The sequence below is a fragment of the Marmota flaviventris genome, chromosome X (assembly GCF_047511675.1).
Source record: "Marmota flaviventris isolate mMarFla1 chromosome X, mMarFla1.hap1, whole genome shotgun sequence".
Taxonomy (NCBI): Eukaryota; Metazoa; Chordata; class Mammalia; order Rodentia; family Sciuridae; genus Marmota; species Marmota flaviventris.
Window position 1 is genome coordinate 95,512,776 of NC_092518.1, and position 19,749 is coordinate 95,532,524.

Here is a 19,749-nt window from a genome sequence, read left to right on the forward strand (position 1 = left end):
TTATGTAGAGACATTAATGAACAAGAGCAAGTCGTGGCAGCTGCAGTAAAACAGGCTTTAGATGCCAGAGACATTAATGAACAAGGGCAAATTGTGGCAGCTGCAGTAAAACAGGCTTTAGATGCCAGGCCAAGAACATGCTACAATTGTGAACAAACAGGACATTTTAAAAGGAATTGCCCCATTGGAGGAGGGTTTAACAAAACTAGGTATCAAAGGAGTAGAATACCAGGTATTTGCCCACGATGCCATAGAGGGAGACATTGGGCTAATGAACGCCGTTCTCAAACCACCATAGAGGGTACTCCATTATCAAAAAACGAACAAGGACCAGGTGTTTATCCACGATATCGTGGAGAAAGGCATCGGGCTCCATTGCCAAAAAATGGACAGGGGGGCCCAATGCTCCGGGGCCCAAAACCACAAATATATGGAGCACTGGAGGAACCCAGCAACCCCATCAGGGTAGTGCCCAGGACACATTGTCCATCAGATCCCTCATCAGACAAACCAGAGGGAGCGCAGGGTTGGACATCTGCGCCTCCGCCAGAGCAGTACTAACTCCAGAGATGGGAGTTCAAATCATTCCCACAGGGGTGAAAGGACCTCTTCCCAAAGGAACAGTAGGTTTATTATTGGGACGCAGCTCTTCTACTCTAAAAGGACTTATGATAAGTCCTGGGGTAATTGATCCCGATTATGAAGGTGAAATAAAAATTATAGCCAGTTCTCCAAAGGGTATATCAGTAATTTCACCAGGAGATAGAATAGCACAGTTACTAATAATACCGAGCCTACATGATAAATTTTCCAGTCGTACTGTAGAAAGAGGTTCCAAGGGATTAGGCTCCACAGGTGTAGACTGGGCTATGCTTTCTTTAAATTTAGATTCTCGCCCCATGCTAAAACTAAATATTCAAAGACATGAATTTAATGGGCTACTGGATACAGGTGCAGACCTTAGCATCATCTCTCGTCAAGAATGGCCAAAACATTGGCCATTACAACAAGCCACTCAAACGCTTTGAGGTCTAGGAGTGGCAACTAATCCCCATAGAAGTGCAATGGTATTAGATTGGAAGGATCCTGAAGGATGTGAAGGAACTATACAGCCATATGTATTGGATCATCTTCCCGTAAATTTATGGGGACGAGATGTCCTAGATCAATTAGGTTTGACAATAACAAATAACATCAACCAAAATGCACCCACTATTATGACTAGACAAGGTTTTAGGAAAGGAAAAAGATTAGAAAAACAAGAACAAGGTATAGCAGCACCAATACAAATAGATCAAGGAACAGACAGACATGGGTTGGATTTTCAGAAAGGGCCACTGAGACAATAAAAATTACTTGGAAATCAGAAAGACCAGTATGGGTTCCTCAGTGGCCCCTGACTAAAGAAAAGATACAAGCAGCCCATGACCTGGTCAAACAACAATTAGCAGAAGGACATATACAACCTTCTGTATCTCCCCATAATACTCCCATTTTTGTCATCAAAAAGAAATCTGGTAAATGGAGATTATTGCAAGATTTAAGAGCCATTAATAATGAGATGGTTATTATGGGACCTGCTCAATCAGGGATTCCTCAATTGTCTGCTTTGCCAAAAACCTGGTATGTTTTAGTTATAGATATTAAAGATTGTTTTTTTTCAATTCCAATTCATCTTGAGGATAGTCCACGTTTTGCATTTACTATCCCTGCACTGAATCATGAAGGTCCTGATCAGAGATATGAATGGAAAGTACTCCCTCAAGGGATGGCTAACAGCCCAACTATGTGTCAAATTTATGTTAACAAAGTAATCCAGCCACTTAGAAATCAAAATCCTGAACTACAAATATTTCACTATATGGATGATGTATTATTAGCACACAAAGATAAAAACACATTGCTAGAATGTTATGCCACACTTACAAACTTATTAAAAAATTATAATCTAGAGATAGCAATAGATAAAGTACAATTAAATTTTCCAATTAATTATTTAGGAGTTCTATTATCCTCAACCATGGTCCGTCCACCAAAAATTCAAATACGAGTAGATCAACTCAAATCACTTAATGACTTTCAAAAGTTATTAGGAGACATAAATTGGATAAGGCCTTATTTAGGTATACCAACAGGAGAGTTGGGACCTTTATTTGATATCCTAAAAGGTCCATCAGATCCAAATTCACCCCGAATGTTAACGCCTGAAGCAAGAAAGGCATTAAAAATCATTGAAACATATATGGAAAATATGCATTTGGATAGAATTGATATAAGTTTGCCTTTATTATTTATTGTACTACCAACAAAAAATATTCCTACAGGAGTATCTTGGCAAGAAGGTCCATTATTATGGATACATTTATCTTATTCTCCTAACACTATTCTTACTAGGTATCCTGAGGCTGTAGGACAATTAATACTCAAAGGAATAAAAGCAGCAAAGGGAGTGTTTGGAATTTCTCCCAATAAAATTATTACTCCATATACTATGAATCAAATTGATGAGTTAGCTAATGAGTTAAATACTTGGGCAATAATCATGTGCAAATCTAATGTTTCATTTGATAACCACTTACCATCTAATCCTTTATTGTCTTTTTGGGCATTGCATCCTGTAATTTTTCCAAAAATGACAAGAAAAACACCTATCATGAATGCTCCAAATATATTCACTGATGGGTCAAATAATGGTACAGCAGCAGTAGTTACCCCTGATCAAACTTTTACATTTTTAGTACCCAAACAATCAGCTCAAAAGGTAGAGCTTAATGCAGTTTTACAAGCTTTTGTGATGTTTAAAGATTCTGTATTTAATTTATTTTCTGATAGTCAGTATGTAGTTAATGCTATAGTATCTCTTGAAGATGCTGGTAGGATTTCCCCTTCTTCTACTGTTTTCTCTTTGCTTTCCACTATACAAAGTCTAATCTGGGACAGAAAAGATCCATTCTTTATAGGACATATCAGGGCACATACAGGATTGCCTGGAGCCCTTAGTTTGGGCAATGATTTAGCAGATAAAACTACACATGACATACATATTTTTTCTACACTAGAAGAAGCTATAAATTTTCATAAAAAGTTCCATGTCAATGCTAATACTTTACAAAAGCGTTTTAAAATAACTAAGGAACAAGCTAGACAAATAGTAAAACAATGTCAAAATTGTGTGACCTTTTTACCACAAGTTAATCTTGGAGTCAATCCTAGAGGATTGATACCTAACCATATTTGGCAGATGGACGTCACACACTTGCCAGAATTTGGAAAATTAAAATATTTGCATGTTACAGTTGATACTTCTTCTGGATTTTTGATGGGCTCCCTTCATGCCGGAGAAAAAACTAAAGATGTTATAGCTCATTGCTTACAAAATTTTGCCACTGTGGGTGTTCCAAAACAGTTAAAAACAGATAATGCCCCTGGTTATACTTCTACCTCTTTTAAACAATTTTGCTCAACATTTGGCATTACTCATATAACAGGAATCCCATACAATCCACAGGGACAAGGCATAGTTGAAAGAGCTCATCAAACTATTAAAATGTACTTATTAAAGCAAAAAGAAGGAATTGGGAAGGGGTATATATTCCCCAAAGATAAACTTAAAATAACCCTTTTTACTCTAAACTTTTTAAATTTGGATTCATCAGGACTTAGTGCTGCGGAAAGGCATATGTGTCCAAAAAATGTACATAAGCCCAAGGTACTTTGGAAGGATATTCTAACAGGACAATGGAAAGGTCCTGACCCAGTAATTGTCTGGAGTCGGGGGTCTGTTTGTGTGTTTCCACAGGGAGAACAGCAGCCGATTTGGATTCCAGAGAGATTAACCAAGGTCCTGACCCAGTGATTGTCTGGAGTCGGAGGTCTGTTTATGTGTTTCCACAGGGAGAACAGCAGCCGATTTGGATTCCAGAAAGATTAACTAAAGCGATTTCTACAGACCAAAAAGAAGATGATTTGGCTCAAATCCATAACAACTGATATCCAAAACTCCAGTTTGGCTATTCTTACATCTGCAACAGAACCAGGATGCTTTTTTCAATATCTATTTTATTATTGCCCTTTGCCATATCATGAAGTTCTATTTTGTTTTTTGAGCTCATACAGACCTAGGTTAATGTTTTGCTGATCAGTTCTATTTTTTGACTATAGAGTTTTTAAACATTGCAATGGAGATTTCACCTGTAAAAAGTTATAAGGCCTTTACTATAATGTTATGTGTTGTATGTATTATATTATGTGTGCACACTTGTGTTTTGTGTTATATGTTTGAATATATGTATGTCCATATATCATATATGATGAGCGCTCATGATAATATGGATCCAAATATTTTTTTTTCACGTGATTTATATGGTTTAATTTAAATTGGGTAAACAACTGTTGAGGATTGTTTTAATATGTAAACAAAAAAGAAGGTTAACAGATCTGTTTGTTTACTTTCACCTTTCCTTTTCATTATATTTAATAATTCTCTTAAAGATAATGTAAATTGTTAAGAAAATTGTTTTCTTTTAGTGCCTTCTGTAATGTTACATAATTTTTTCTTTAGCCATTATTGCCAGAATTCCTATCTTCATCCCAGTGCCGGTGAAGACAATGTAAATTGTTAAGAAAATTGTTTTCTTTTAGTGCCTTCTGTAATGTTACATAATTTTTTCTTTAGCCATTATTGCCAGAATTCCTATCTTCATCCCAGTGCTGGTGAAGTCAAAGATAAAACCAATCTACAGCTTCTGCAATAGCCATCACTGAACTGCTTGCAGAACTTGCCTGGACACATTGTGAACTCACCTGTATGCATTGTGAACTATCTGTTGGTGCAGCGACTTGTGGTAGTGTTGGGGTATTTTTGCTGATGATGTCATCGGTGGTACAATTTTTCCAAAAGGAGCCGTCAATTGGCTTGGTGTATCTTCCTCCCTTCTGCTTGTCATGATTGTCCAGCTAAAATTTGGGGGCCAACAGAGGTGAGGCAAAGAACCTCACCCCCCCCGCTGGTACAAAGACCTCTCCACAGGTGTGGCTGTATATTGGACCGGTAGTCAATGACGGGTAAGATCCAATTGCAATGGTACCAACCTAACGGGTAAGGACCATATGTACTATTGGACAACCTAAGGCAGGCACGGTCCCTAAGCCACATGCTTTTTGTTTAAACAGAGAGGGGAAGATGTTGAGAGCCACAGCCGAAGGGGCCCCAGCAAACTTCCAGCTGCCAGCTGATGATTGGCTCACAGCGGCCCCAGCAACATCTAGCTGATTGGCTCCTCTGCGGTGATGCTCATTGGGCTGTTTCCCTGCCCTTTCAGACCACGGAGCTGCTCATTGGGGGACTTTTTTGGCTCTGCCCACGTGACCCAGCCAATCGGCCTCAAGAGCAGGAGGATTGTGGGAGGTGGAGAGAAGCTTGTGTGGGAGAGAGAGGCTTGTGGAAAGCCGGTGGTGGCAGTTGAGGCTCTGAGGGTTTTTCCTGAGAGGCTGTTTTGTTTGGCGTGTGTGGTTCTAAAAATAAAGTTAGTTTCTTTTGACAAGTGGCTCCTGATTGTGCCCAGCCAGACTGCGGCATAAAACATCATGCTGGCAATCCAAGGAGCATAGAAAAAGTGAAGTGCACTGAAAATAGGAGCCTGGTGGAAAAAATGTTTAGACAGAAACAACATTCTGAGATGAATACTCTATTATCCTAGAATTATATGCTATGATCATATACTACGATCCACTCAAAAACTGAGACCCAAAGAAGAGATGCGATTGGCCTCACATCACATAGCTAGTAGAGAACAGTGTGAAGATTAGAACTCAAGTCTCTGAATTTGTCTAGGGATCTTTCCACTTGCTGAATTTTAGACAGTGACAAATTAGTCAGTATGGGAGATAGGAATACTAAGTCACAGCTTTTGATTAAAATATCCAAGTCCTACCTTCATAACTGCCCAGAACCAGAACCATCACATCAACAACAAAACTCCAAGAAGTTGAATCACTGAAGAAATAATAAATTGCCAGGGTAAAATTGGCCCTTTTTTTTCTGTAAGGGCAGAATGTTTGACCACCTCCATCATAAGCCCTCTTTTTTTTTAATTTTATATTTTATTGTAGTTGGACACAACACCTTTATTTCACTATTTTTATGTGATGCTGAAGATCAAACCCAGGATTCTCGCACGTGTGAGGTGAGCGCTCTGCCGCTGAGCAACAACCTCAGCCCATAAGCCCTCTTTTTAAAGTGCAAAATACTGCAACATATGGGGAAGTAGTTTGTGAACTCTTTCCTTTCACAGAGCCCACCTGGCTTTCCACGTTTATTCTTTTCTACTGTATGCTCAAGCCAGTCTTCCCAAAGCCTGTCTCCAGGAATCTATGACAGGTTGAGGAGGGGAAGTTTTCATAATATACATACGTTCCCAGCCTTGATTTTTCTTAAGTGAAGGTCAATGATAAATGACCTTCCTGTTGGGGCATAATTTATGGCCACATGACCTTATCTATTAAGCCCAACATTGACTGACAGGGTCACAAAACTGGAAGGAGAGAGGTTGGCTCTGGGAGAGCTAAATGCCAAAAATGTATGTAAGACCTGATGTAACTATAGCAGGCAGAGATAATAAGGGAGAGAAAAACTAGCTATATGGACAAAAGATACATCCACCTTGGGAAATGCATTCAACATTTCCAAGGTTAAATCCCACCCATCTTACTGTAGTTCTGAAATTGCCTTTGTGCTCATGGTACCAAATCATTCTGTATGGTAAGATGGAAGTCTCAAGTCTTTCCTAAAATATTTAGCAGCAGCTAAAATGTCCTTCATGCTGTTGTTTTCCTATTGTGCATCAAATGTTTTCTTAAAATTCCTATTCTAAGGCTGAGGCAGGAGGATCTTGAGTTCAAAGCCAGCCTCAGCAACTTAGCGAGCTCCTAAGCAACTTAGCGATAAATAAAATATAAAAAAGCGGGGCTGGGGATGTGGCTCAGTGGTTGAATGCCCCTGGGTTCAATACCCAGTACTCCCCCCAAATTTCCTATTCTAGAGATCCAAGGCTATATATAATCTCTTGGAAATCAGTTTAAAACTTTCCTATTATTCTGAGACTTAAAATCCCGGGTCCAAGTAGTGGCTACTAGAAAGATACAAACAGAAACATGAAATAAATTCATCCAGTTGAAAATTTGCCTAACAAAGCTAACATAAATAGTAAAGCTATGCTTAGGTACATATCTTGAGGCAATAATGAATCTTTTCTTTCACATATCTCGTGTGTGGACAAAACTGAACCCTAGAGATGCCAATCAGTGTAGCATGAAAATGGATAGTGTGAAGACCAGCTGCACTCCTATGTATAATGCCAAAAACCTGGAAATCTATTATTAAAGCTCTGTACCTCTAACAGAAGCATCATGTTTTCTGCTTTTGGAATTGATTTTAAGGCTAGATTATGTATCTAATTAAACCACTATTATCAAGTGAACCAGAAATTTGTTTTTCAATTTTTATGCATCCATGACCTTTACGCATGAAGATTAATATGTCATTTGATAGGGAAATTAATATTTGGATAATTTTGCCAAAACACCACAACTACTTCTGAAATCAAAAAATCAAAAGAATAGCCTCATCTGAAAATATAGTAATACATATAATCATCCAAACCTCCATCATTTCCTCCTTGATTGACCCACCTAGAAATTCATTTTGGCTTCTTGGAGTAGACAAGGTCCTACCAACTACTCTTTATTGAGGACACGAATCAGTTTGGACCTCTATGTACAAGCGATTTGCTTTTCTAACAACTTTTGACAAATATTTCCTCTGCAAGAAGTCAGGAAACCAGTCTTCTATTCCAGCAAAACATAAGCCCTAAAAGGTTGAAGACTCCAAAAGCACATCCGAGCAAAACAAAAGCTAACAGAAAAAAAGCCATATCTATGGTTTCTTGTCCATCCATATAAAACAATTAGCCAACTGGTATACTCAAGAACAGAAATAACAACAACTCAGTATAATCAAATAAATCAACTGGAGTCTTTTAGCTGATCATTACTTAAAAGAAGGGGACAAAACCACTTGGTTTGGTTGATCTGGGATTCAATTAGAAAATATACTGACATCAAGTTATGGCCTTGATTTCATGAATAAAATATTTTATAACAAATAGGCTTCACTGTACTTTATCCTTTCCAACTTAGTGCCACATGTAGCCAAACACAGTCACTGGAATCTCATCCAAGTATGTTCAAACCATTATAGCACATGTGCCTTTGGCCTCTACAGAAGATCATATTGCAGTAGTGAGAATACCCACCAGATAATCAAAGTGACTGACAGGTGGTAATATTAGAGCTGTCTGTCATCACTAGCACTGGGAAATGGGATGGGCTCCAAAATTTTGAGTTTGGCATCAACTTTCAGTATAGTCAGCAGCTATTTTGTAATTAGTAGTTTGGTCCATGCACTCCCAAATTTTGTTATTTAATGTCCCTGCTGTACCAACACAACAATATTTGATTTGTGGGTTACCCAATGCATACCAGTCTTACCATTGAAAGTAAGGGTAGTTAGTTCTAAATTATTCAGCATCTTCTCTATAAACAGCATTTCTTTGTTCTCTTTCATTATTAATATATATATATATATATATATATATATATATATATATATATATATATTCTTATAATTTTATTTAAAATGTTTATGGCTAAAGATTGGGAAATAATCCTGGGTCTAATTAAATGTTTCCTCACTGTCTATGTTCTCAGAACATATTTAATGTGCTAGTGAGCACTGTGAATTTCTAAGATGGGCATAACATTTATAGCATTTTATAACATTATCTGACTACAAAACTTTTCCTGAAGAACTTCTAGGAGTGAGGATATGGAGACAGTTCTCCTTAGAATATACTTTGGGAAATACTGATTTAAATGCCTGCCCTTAATCTCAAAGTAGATCAAGGACCTAGGCATTAGACCAGAGACCATGCACCTACTAGGGAAAAAAAATGTAGGCCCAACACTACATCATATCAGCTTATGAACCAACTTCCTCAACAAGACTCCTGAAGCCAAGTAAAATTAAAAATCAATAAACGGGAAGGTATCAAACTAAAAAGCTTCTTCAAAGCAAAAGAAACAATCAAGAATGAGAATAGAGAGCCTACAGAATAGGAGAAAAATCTTGGACAGCTGTACCTCAAATAGAGCATTAATCTCCAGGATATACAAAGAAAACTTTAAAAACTTAACACTAAAAAACTCCACAAATAACCCAATTAATAAATTGGCAAAGGAACTGAACAGGCAATTCACAGAAGAAGAAATATGAATGGTCAACAAATATATGAAAAAAATGTGGCAATTTCTCTAGCAATTAGAGAAATGAAAATTACAACTACACTGAGATTTCATCTCATTCCAGTCAGAATGGCAATTATCAAGAATACAAATAACAATAAATGTTGGTGAGGATGTGGGGAAAAGGTACACTCATACATTGCTGATGGTACTACAAACTCGTGCAACCACTCTGAAAAGCAATATGGATATTCCTCAGAAAACTTGGAATAAAACCACCATTTGATTCAGTTATTCCACATCTCAGTATATACCCAAAGGACTTAAAATCAGCATACTACAGTGATACAGCCACCTCAATCTTTATAGCAGCTGAATGCACAATAGCTAAGCTATGGAAAAAACCTAGTTGCACATCAACAGATGAATGAATAAAGAAGTTGTGGTATATATACACAATGGAATATTATTTAGATATAAATAAGAATAAAATTATGGCATTTACTGGTAAATAGATGGAACTGTAGCCTATCATGCTAAGAGAAATAAGCCATCCCCCAAAAAACAAAGGCCAAATGTTCTCACTGATATGCAGATGCTAACACATAAAAAAGGGTGGGAGATGGAAGAATAGAAGTTCATTGGATTAGACAAAGGGGAATGAAGGAAAGGGAGAGAGGATAGGAATAGGAAAAACAGTATAATGAATCAGACATAACTTTCCTATGTTTATATATGAATATATGACCACTGAAACTCCTCATCATGTACAACCACAAGAATGGAATCCTCATTACAGTAAGTTGTACTCCATGTGTATATAATACACTCTGCTGTCATGTATATCTAAAAAAAGAACAAATATATAAATATCTGCCCTCAGTGACCTCCAAATAAAATACCAGATGTCAGAGCCCAGGTAGGATATGCACTACTTTGGAAACCTCCTATCACTTCTGATAGACCTAAGGGTAGTGTCTGGAACATTGGATGAGGAGAGCTTCTCAGAACATCTCCCTGAGCCATGTGAGTGTCTGTCAGTTCATTCAAATACCAAACATATATAGAGTATCTGTAGTATATCAGGAGCTGAATATAAATAAGAGAGAAGATAAGAGAAGGAAAGGAAAAGGAAGGTTAGAACTGATTTTACTGTATCTAGTGGAGACATAAATTTTCAAAGATAAAATAACATTTGAACAAGCCCTTAAAAGATGGCCTTGTTGGGTCAGAGTGGGCAGAATGAGACATTTTAAGGAGAAAGAACTATATAGAGAGACATGCAGATGTCTGAAAAGACTCTTCTGCTCCAATGAGCATCAAGCCCTTATGTTTCTGTAAATTCACACCATATCACATGGGGGTGTTTTGTAGTGTTCCTCAAAGAAATGAGGACTTATGCTTAAAGGATTTGAGAGGGTTTGCCACTCTGCATGGCCTGCTGAAGATGAAAATTAGATTGGAGTCACCTACCTAGGAGATAAAGGTGCTATTCTTTATATTAAGAGTGATCACAGAATGCTCAGAGATGCTACATTTCCACAAAATGTTGGAAACTTTTAATAATAATGATAGAAGTAAAGTAGGTGGGGCAGAGATAACTTTAAAATATATGTAATTTGCCATAAATGTCATTTAATGATGAATTGTATATAAATGTATGTGTGTTTTGATTTACAGAGTGCTCTCACCCCTGTTATTTCATTTGATCCTTACAAGAATCCTATGAACATGAGTAGGGAAGGTATGATTGGTCCATTTGTACCAAAGGAGGATTGTGCAGTTCAGGACACTTAAGTGGTTAGTCCAAGATCATATAGTAAGTGGCAATATAAAGACTAGAAACAAAATCTTCTGAATCCTAATCTTATGTCTTTGATTTGTATTTTTCTTATATTACATCAAAAGGCTGAAGGTATAGGAAAGTAGACTTATGCCTAAAATAAAGAAAATATTTCTAAATCTCACAACTGTTGAATAGTGGACTAGAATGTTCTATGAAATTGTTGAAGAGGATATCCCTATCTTAGGTAGGAGAGTAATAATATCATGTCTTCTATTGTCTACTCTAAGATCCAAAGATTCTAAAATTCCTAGATCCTATTTTCCCACAGATGAGGTTTTGGTAATTAAGCCTGTTCCTAAGCAGCTCCTTTTTTAAATTATATACACAGTGCTCAAAAGAGAAATACTCTTATTAGACAGGCGCTTAAAAGTTGGCACTTATCCTGACATCATAGGTAAACCCACTGTGTTGGTACAACAAACACAAATAAGAGATACTTGCCTCTAGGTATTTCTCAGATCACATAACTCTAGGAAGTAAATGGAAGCTACTAATTTATCAATATTGTTAAGTATACATTATTTGAGTTATTTTTCCCTAAAATTTAAAATCTTGGAGCACACATTATAATCAGAATCAGGAGAAGGCATGACTGCATTTGAACACTCATCATTCATTTTGATGTATAGTGAATATGCTTTTTTAGAATCTATATAGTTGTTCAAATACAAAATGTATTTTAAGAGATAGAATTATGGATTGATAATAATCCACATTTGTCTTCTTTGATGGGGAACCAGGATTCTCTTAGAGCCAATAGAACCAGCCACTGTTCCAATTCTCTTGGAACATTTTTTGTCATATATTTACAGATCCCTATGCTCAAGAGAATGGTGCATCTGTCTGATGGAGACGTCTGGCTGCATTCTTTCCTAGATATTAATATAGGTGGCACTTCAGTAGTATAACCAATGACATGAAGAACCTGATTTGGAGGGGAACAGATGGCACCATCTTTCTTGAGCTAATTTTAGGATCCCGAAATAGTCCTTTTCTCACACAAACCATCAGTAGAACCAAATTAAGACAACCATGTCACATGTAAAAAGGGAGAGAGGAAAAAATGTGTATAAGGCAAAGACAATGAACTAGAGGCTTCAGTGCTTCCTCTATATCTGACTCCTTTTGATAACATATGAGAGTCACTTTAACCTCCTTTCATCAGACTGGATACAAAATACCAATATGAGGGTATTTAAGAAAAAAAAACAAGTGATTAGATCTCATCTTTAGTCATATGTATTGAATAATCAAGGTTTATTGTGTACTGCTTACTTTATGTTTATAAGAATTTATAGGATCTAGTTTCTAAGAAAATTTTTTCCTTAGCAGATAAGAAAGCTGAGGCTAAATAACCATTATACTTGGCAAATCTGAGGCAAATTGAATTTCAAAGCCTCAGATTCCTGGCCCATTGCTTTTTCTGCTGGAAAGACCTTTTCATTCAAATGGTATTATATAATATCATATAAGGATGAGATGTGGAGAAAGAGTCCCTCAACCAGAAACAATAGCTTGTCTATAAGATAGTTATCCAAGTATTGTGAAAAATGAGAAGACTACTTTGAAAAGGTACTTACCTGTTTTCCATCCAGAGTATAGAGTTTTTTGACGACCCCAGTCTCTAGCTTTATGGCTTCGGTGATATCAGTGAGCACTTGCTCAAAAGAGTGGGCGGTCTTCTTGTTCAGAAGCACACGGACAGCCTTCCGAGGCTTCACCCCACTGCGGATGATGGTCACAAGCTTGGGGCGGACAAAGTCTTTGTTCTCTCTCGCCTGGGCACTGTTGCTACTAGCCAGGGACTGGGGAGCTTTCATGTTGGCAGATGTTTTCACATTGACAGACCAGTTGGGGTTGACGTTCTTGGTGTACTCTACCTTCTTAAAGAAGTTGTCTGATGAACAGACATAGCTTTCCCCTAAGGGAAGAAATAAGTAGTTAAGTGATAAGTTCAATAGCAGATATATGGACTCTAACCAAACTAATATACACTGACATTGGAGTAGGACTTTTGGAGAAAAGGTGACAGTAACCAACCTTAAGTAGAATTCCTAAATGGGCTAACTTGGCTCATTCAAATTCAAAAGTAATCAACAAAACATGTTTCAATATAATGGCATACCTTGTTGAAGAACCCTGTAAAGTTAAGTGTTATAAGGACAATGAACACTCCTAAATTTAATCTAACTAGTGGGGTTCTCAAGCTTAATATGGTTTTGTTGGAATTTAGACATTTATGTTAGTTTCTAGGATGTTTATTAACTTCTGGGGCATTACTGGAAGTTTTTTACCATGTCTTTATTTTCTAATTTTCCTATACTGGTTTTGAACTCCTAGCCCCATCCCTTCATTATATTATAAACCAAGGAGAAATTTCAAACTTATTACATTTTTATTCCAAGTTAAAGTGAACCAATTAACCTTGAATATGAGGCATATGGTTCACTCTTGGTAAGAAGCCAGTCCATCATTTGTACAGAATATTTAAGTGGTGGAATATTGAAATGTGTGTGAGTATGTGTGTGTTTTGAATGTCTATATGTGTGTTTAAGTATGTCCTTTCCTTTATTGCTCACTCCCATATCTAGGTAGAGAAAGAATCTAAATAACAAACTGTACACATGCACATGTGTGCACACATGCACACACACACACACACACCATTCTTTAAGTCTAGCTCTTGCATGAAAGTACTCTTCCCAGCTTCTACAACCCATGTTGCATCTTTTTATCCTCCTAGATACTGCATATTAGATCTCTGTATTTGGGGTCATCTTAACCAGTACTTCCCTTGATTACCATAGTAATGCAGGGCAGATGTGAGAATATATCATATAGTCTGATTTATGAATTGGAGAGATCTAGTGTAAATTTTACATTTACCTTGGGCTAGAGGAAATGACTAATGCAGAGGAAGAAATGGGCCAGAGGCAAGAAGAGGGGATTAAACACCTGAGACTAAACATTGAAGAAAGTAGGGAAAGAGGTAGGCTCAGCCTGGGGGAGAAAATATTGAGAAAGGTTGAATTTTCAGTAAAACACATTAGCCTCAAGGTATACAGAAGTTCATTCAGAGGCTGAGCTGCAGAAGCAGTCTGATCTAATCAGGCTTACATCATCAGTAATGACCCTAAATAAATAAATAAATAAACCCTAGCCAGTGCAAATAAAACATTAAACACAATTATAGTCTGATGGCTCTTCTCCTTCCTTTGGTCTCAGCAGGATAACCACACAGAGACATTTAGACATGCCAGGCTGATAACTCACTGCCTTTGCAAATATTGATTGTTTTGCCATAACACAAAATCCTTTAAGTCATATTAATTAATAAATTTCTCAGTTGGTGCTAAGAGAAGATTCAGTCAGAATCTCTAGGGTAACTTCAAGGACACTTATGCTTGTGTGTAGGGGGAAGGTAAGTATTCTAAACTTCCCTCAATCTGAGAGGCTGCTTGTGTTCTGTCTTGATAGGAGACCAAGGGATGACTTGTAGGTAAAACAGAGACACCAATTTCCACTTAGTACACACATGAATACACAGGATGGGAGAAACAAAGACACTGGCTAATAGAAACCTTAATTTTTCTGGCTTTCTTTCTAGCTAGTCCAATTCTATTCAAGTGATTAGAGTCTAGGGTCTTTATTTTGTGAATTAATAGGGAAAGGGGGCTCTTTCAATTACCCCATATATTCATATCTAACATCCCACACCCACTAGAAATGGCCTCTTGCCTTAGCACTTCACCAGATTCATGGGTACCTTCCAAGAGGTCCTACTGCCTTTGAGTCAGATTTTTTTCCACAACTTGTCATGTACTTTGAAACTTTGTCAGACAACTGTGTGGTGTGGAAATGTGCAAGTCTATATATTTATGATTTCCCTCATCCACAGTCTCTTCTGTAGAGTCAGCTGTGTAGCCCTATTAGGACTCTGGACATTTTTGCCCCCATCTCTTAAACCTCTTAAGCCTCTGAACTATGAGTATGATTAACTACCCCTAGATGAAAATGAACACGATGGCAAACAGCTAGAGTATCATATGGCACCTAAGAACTTTCCAGAGGGCCCAGCACTCAGCCAAATCTATGTTGAGCACCTTTCGAGGGTACATTTGAGTCACTCCACTCTCTCCTTTTGGCCTGAATACTGAGTAATGGAAAAAGAACAGCTGATATGATGTCAGTCAGAATTGGGTCCCTAACACTTCATAGTTATTGCCCTTGGGCCAGATACCTAGTCTTCCTTGACTCCAGTGACTTGTCTGCAATGTGGGGATGCTAATAATACCTTATAGAATTGTGGGTTTGAATCAAACAGTGGATAGAAAGTGCTGAGCCCAGAGACTAGAACACAATAAGCACTTCGTAAATTTTTATTGTTACTATTAAGCCCCTCAAATGATGGAATAGAGGAGAGAACAAGGAGGAAAGTGTGAAAAAGGAAAAGAGAAAGAAAAAGTTAAGAGAAAGGAAAATGGAATGAGAAGTGAGAACTGAAGGAAAGAAAATAGAAAGCAGCAAGTCAGTACTCTTAGCCCTGAGCTGTGATCATTATATAGCTTGAGCACTGCTGGGATCCCACCCTCAAAAGCAAGATTTCCTGCCACTTGGGAGGGGGTTCCCAATTGCCACAAATGCCAAATGAAGATCTGTAGCTAAGACTGAGCAAAGCCACTGCTGATTCCCAATGAGGATATAGTATTTATAGGGGTTAAGAGTAGTGACTTGGGGATTAGACAGACTTGGATTCAAATCCAAACCAGGTACTTAGGAACTGTATGACCTCGGGCAAATCACTTGTCTCTCTCAGTCTCAGCTTTTTCATTCACAACTTGAAAGTATTTCACCAGGGATACCTGAATCCCTTCTAGGTCTAAAGATCTATAAGAAGGGATTTTCTTCTTCTCTTCCATCCCAAGCACATTTGAGAAAACAAAACTTTTTACAGTAATTAAATGTTAAAGAAGTAGGTGCTCCCACCAAGGACCCTTCACTTCTACTACTGGAAAGATATCAAATGTGCTGCTTTACTATGCTAAGGCTTCCTTATTCTGATTTTGCAAGTATTTGCAATGTCTACTGCCAGAGCTTGGTGCCTCCTACTCATTTAGCTGCCTGGCAATGGAAGCTGGGTGAGGTGTGTTGCACCTTTACACAGCTGGGTTCCCATCCTGCCATAGCTTCCAGAGGCTTCCCACCTGCTGGGAACCTGGAAGGAAAGCTGGTTTCAGAGCCAACCAAGGTGAAAATTTGCAGGAGTTGACAGCTGGCTTTAGGATGAGGGACTGAGGAAATGAAGTCATGGAAGCACAGCTAAAGGGCAGAAATGGAACAAGCTGTGGGTTCAAAATGATCTAACGTCTACATCCCTTCACTTTTAGAAGGACCTCGTTTTCAAAAGCATTAAATATGTTTATCTCTTCTCAAAGTGAAAGCACTTTTACATGGACTTTTTCCTCTCCTGGGATTCCTAACTCAAGAAATAAAATATTAAATGATACATTATTGTATTTTATATTAAAATATTACATTATGCTTTCTTATATTATCATGCCTATTAATAATGAATCACTCCTAGGTATCTTAAAATTCCTAGATTTTTTGTCAATGTGCTTGCTTTAGTAGAGAATAAATTAGTGAAAGGTGATTTCATCTCATTGGAACAAACAAGCTATGGCAAAGGAACTGGATCATAACATTGCCATACAGCTCAGATTTTCCAAGACTGTCCCAATTATAAATAGTCTGTCCCATCATCTGCATAATAATGCTCAAACTTGTCTAAATTTGCATTAATAAAAACTATTTAGTCATAAATATACCCATACAATTGATTTGGTACATATACAAGGGAGTTAGAAAAAGATTAGACAGTATATAAAGCAAAGGAGAATGATTATATAAGGAAAGACAAGACAAAAAACAATACCATCAGTAGATTTCATTCACTGACCTACTGGGGATACAGTTATCTAGGGCCACATCCTATGTGACCTTGCTAAGACCCTTGGTATACCCAAGGACCTGTGGAAAAGCTGACATCAAAAACCCAACTTTTGTGCTACCTACTTCCCTTGATACTTTCAGCATCTGGCAGAGGACAGTGTACTAGAGACACTAGACAAAGGGGAACACAAGGTCACAGTGATTATTAAGCAGTTACTTTTTATTTCATTTCATTTTAGATTAACTATTTAATAGTGTGGACTCTTGAAAACATCTTTAAGATCTACAAAGCATAAAACAACATCAACAAAAAATGATTTCTGCATTCATAGGAATTCCTAACATTGTTTATTGCTGAAGAGGATTATCAAGATCACCTAATCCAATACTTCCCAATTCTAAGTGCTCATAAGAATCACCCATCAAGATCTGTAAAAACAAATTCTGGGGTGCTATCCCTGGGGATTCTTATACAATAAGTCTGAGGTGTGGTCCAAGAATCTATATTTTTCTAAAGCTCTGAAAGATTTTGAAAGGTAGCCAGGTTTGGGGATCACTGGCCATTACGATCCCTCATTAGCATCATTATTCTCATTATTATTATTATTTTCATTATTATTAGTCTCTCATCATTAATGATAATGACACTTTATATAGTTGTACCTTGTCACTATTCTATCATACCATATCTAATTTTATCCTCACAATCACCCTAATGAAAAGGCAGGTGTTACAAGTCTCCCTTTGTAGTTATGAATATTACTCACAAGAGATATGCAAAATGTGATCTGGATACATAATGAAACATCATTCCACAATAAAAAGGAACAAAGTGCTGATACATTGTACAACATGGACAAAGCTTGAGAACATTATTCTAAGAGAAAGAAGCACAGAAGAACACATATTGTATGATTTAACTTACACGAAATGTCCAAAATGGGTAAATCTATTGAGACAGAAATTAGATAAATGATTGCCTAGGTGTGCAGAGGCTGGAAGGATAGGCAGTGACAGCTAATTGGTACAGGGTTTCTTTTTCAAAAGATGAAAATGGTCTAAAATTAGATTACAGTGATAATTGCATCACTTAGTTAATTTTCTAAAAATCATTGAATTGTAACTTAAAATGATGTTTTTTGATATGCAAATTATGCTTTGAAAGGTTTTTTAAGGAAAAAAACCCTTTTGAAAAAGAAAACATTCATCACATTGATGATAATGGCAAATCTATGCTCAGGTAGCTAACCAGTTACAAGCTAGAAAGACTCAAAAATAATGGATATGAAGTACTTACTGTTCCTTCTTGGCACAGAGACACTCTGTAAGCACTTCATATCCATTATTTTATTTAATTCTCAAAGCAGGTACTCCTATATTACAGATGGAAAACTGAAGCTCAGTGTTTCTAATGCTTTCCCCAAGTTCACACAGACTAGCATCTGAAGACCCCAAATCTGAACTAAATCTAATTCCAAACACTTCTATTCCCATTATAACCTGCTGCCTCTAAGACTAGAACCCAGTACTCCTGATTCTTCATGCAGGAATCTTTCCAAACTTTTTCAATTTGAAGCTAACAGAAAACAATGTGCATGATTTTTTAACTTTCATTTAACCTCTTCCAAAGATAAATAAAGTGAAAGGGGAAAGCATCCAATTTTCCTAGATGAATAGAACAAATTAGAAGAGGAAAAGAGCCATTTTCTTTATTCTCCTCTCCTAGTACCCTCGCCCATTTGTCTCTATAGCAGTAGGAAAATTGATCACATTTATCAACATTAACCCAGAGATACCCCTGAATTTACTTGACAGAATGGTCAGTACTCAGGACTGGAGGAACACTGACATCCATCGTGACTTATGTTTATAGATGACTTGTGAATAAATTCAACTGAGCCCTATTTATAGTCTACATTATCTGGGAATTAACCAGGAAGTAACACTGCACCCAAAGTGGCCCAGAGATGATAGATGAGAGGAATCCAATCTATCAAGGATTCAAGAGGACTCAGGTGAAGAGAAAGCTGCAGTCCTTTCAAAATTACATTTGATACATACCTATATTGAACTGAGATTATTTATCACCTCTCTCAAAACATTGCACACGCGTGTGCACGTGCACATGCACGCGCACACACACACACACACACATCCAGAAAGAAAAAAAATGTGGAAAATGGATTTTGGGGGGAAATCTGTGCCTAACACCTTTCTGAGATCAGGTAAAACAATATTTCCAATCCTTGTTCCAAATACAGTATCACTTGGTTCAGAATTCTTCCTTAGCATCTATGATGGTCTTTAGAAGATCATAGCTAGTAGAAATGAAGCCAATTGAATGATTCAGGGTGCTTTGTTCATGAAAGTTATTACAGAGAAATCCCTCAAATTTGACTGAATTTTGAATTTTACAGTAACAAAGACACATCCTATTGATTACTCTGTTGGACAGCTCCTTCAACCTAGCTTCAAGCTCTTTGAGTCTGTCCTGCTTCACCTTTCTTTTAAGAAATGTACTAGAACCTCCAACCCTTTGATGGTCAGGAAAGGCCTAAGATTAACCTCTGCCTGCCCATTCTGCATGTGATCAAATGATCTAAACCTCCTTGGAATTGCTTTTCAAGGTCAGCTATGTAAATGATCTCAGA

General features: G+C 37.3%; 1 protein-coding gene across 1 annotated transcript in view; it reads right to left on the reverse strand.

Moving 5' to 3' along the window:
• Dcx (doublecortin) overlaps positions 1-19,749 on the reverse strand; it is a 98,651-nt gene that overhangs the window by 77,199 nt on the left and 1,703 nt on the right. The window contains exon 2 of the mRNA XM_071606083.1: positions 12,727-13,067. Coding sequence (XP_071462184.1) covers positions 12,727-13,067 — 341 coding nt within the window. The remainder of the gene's footprint in view (positions 1-12,726; positions 13,068-19,749) is intronic.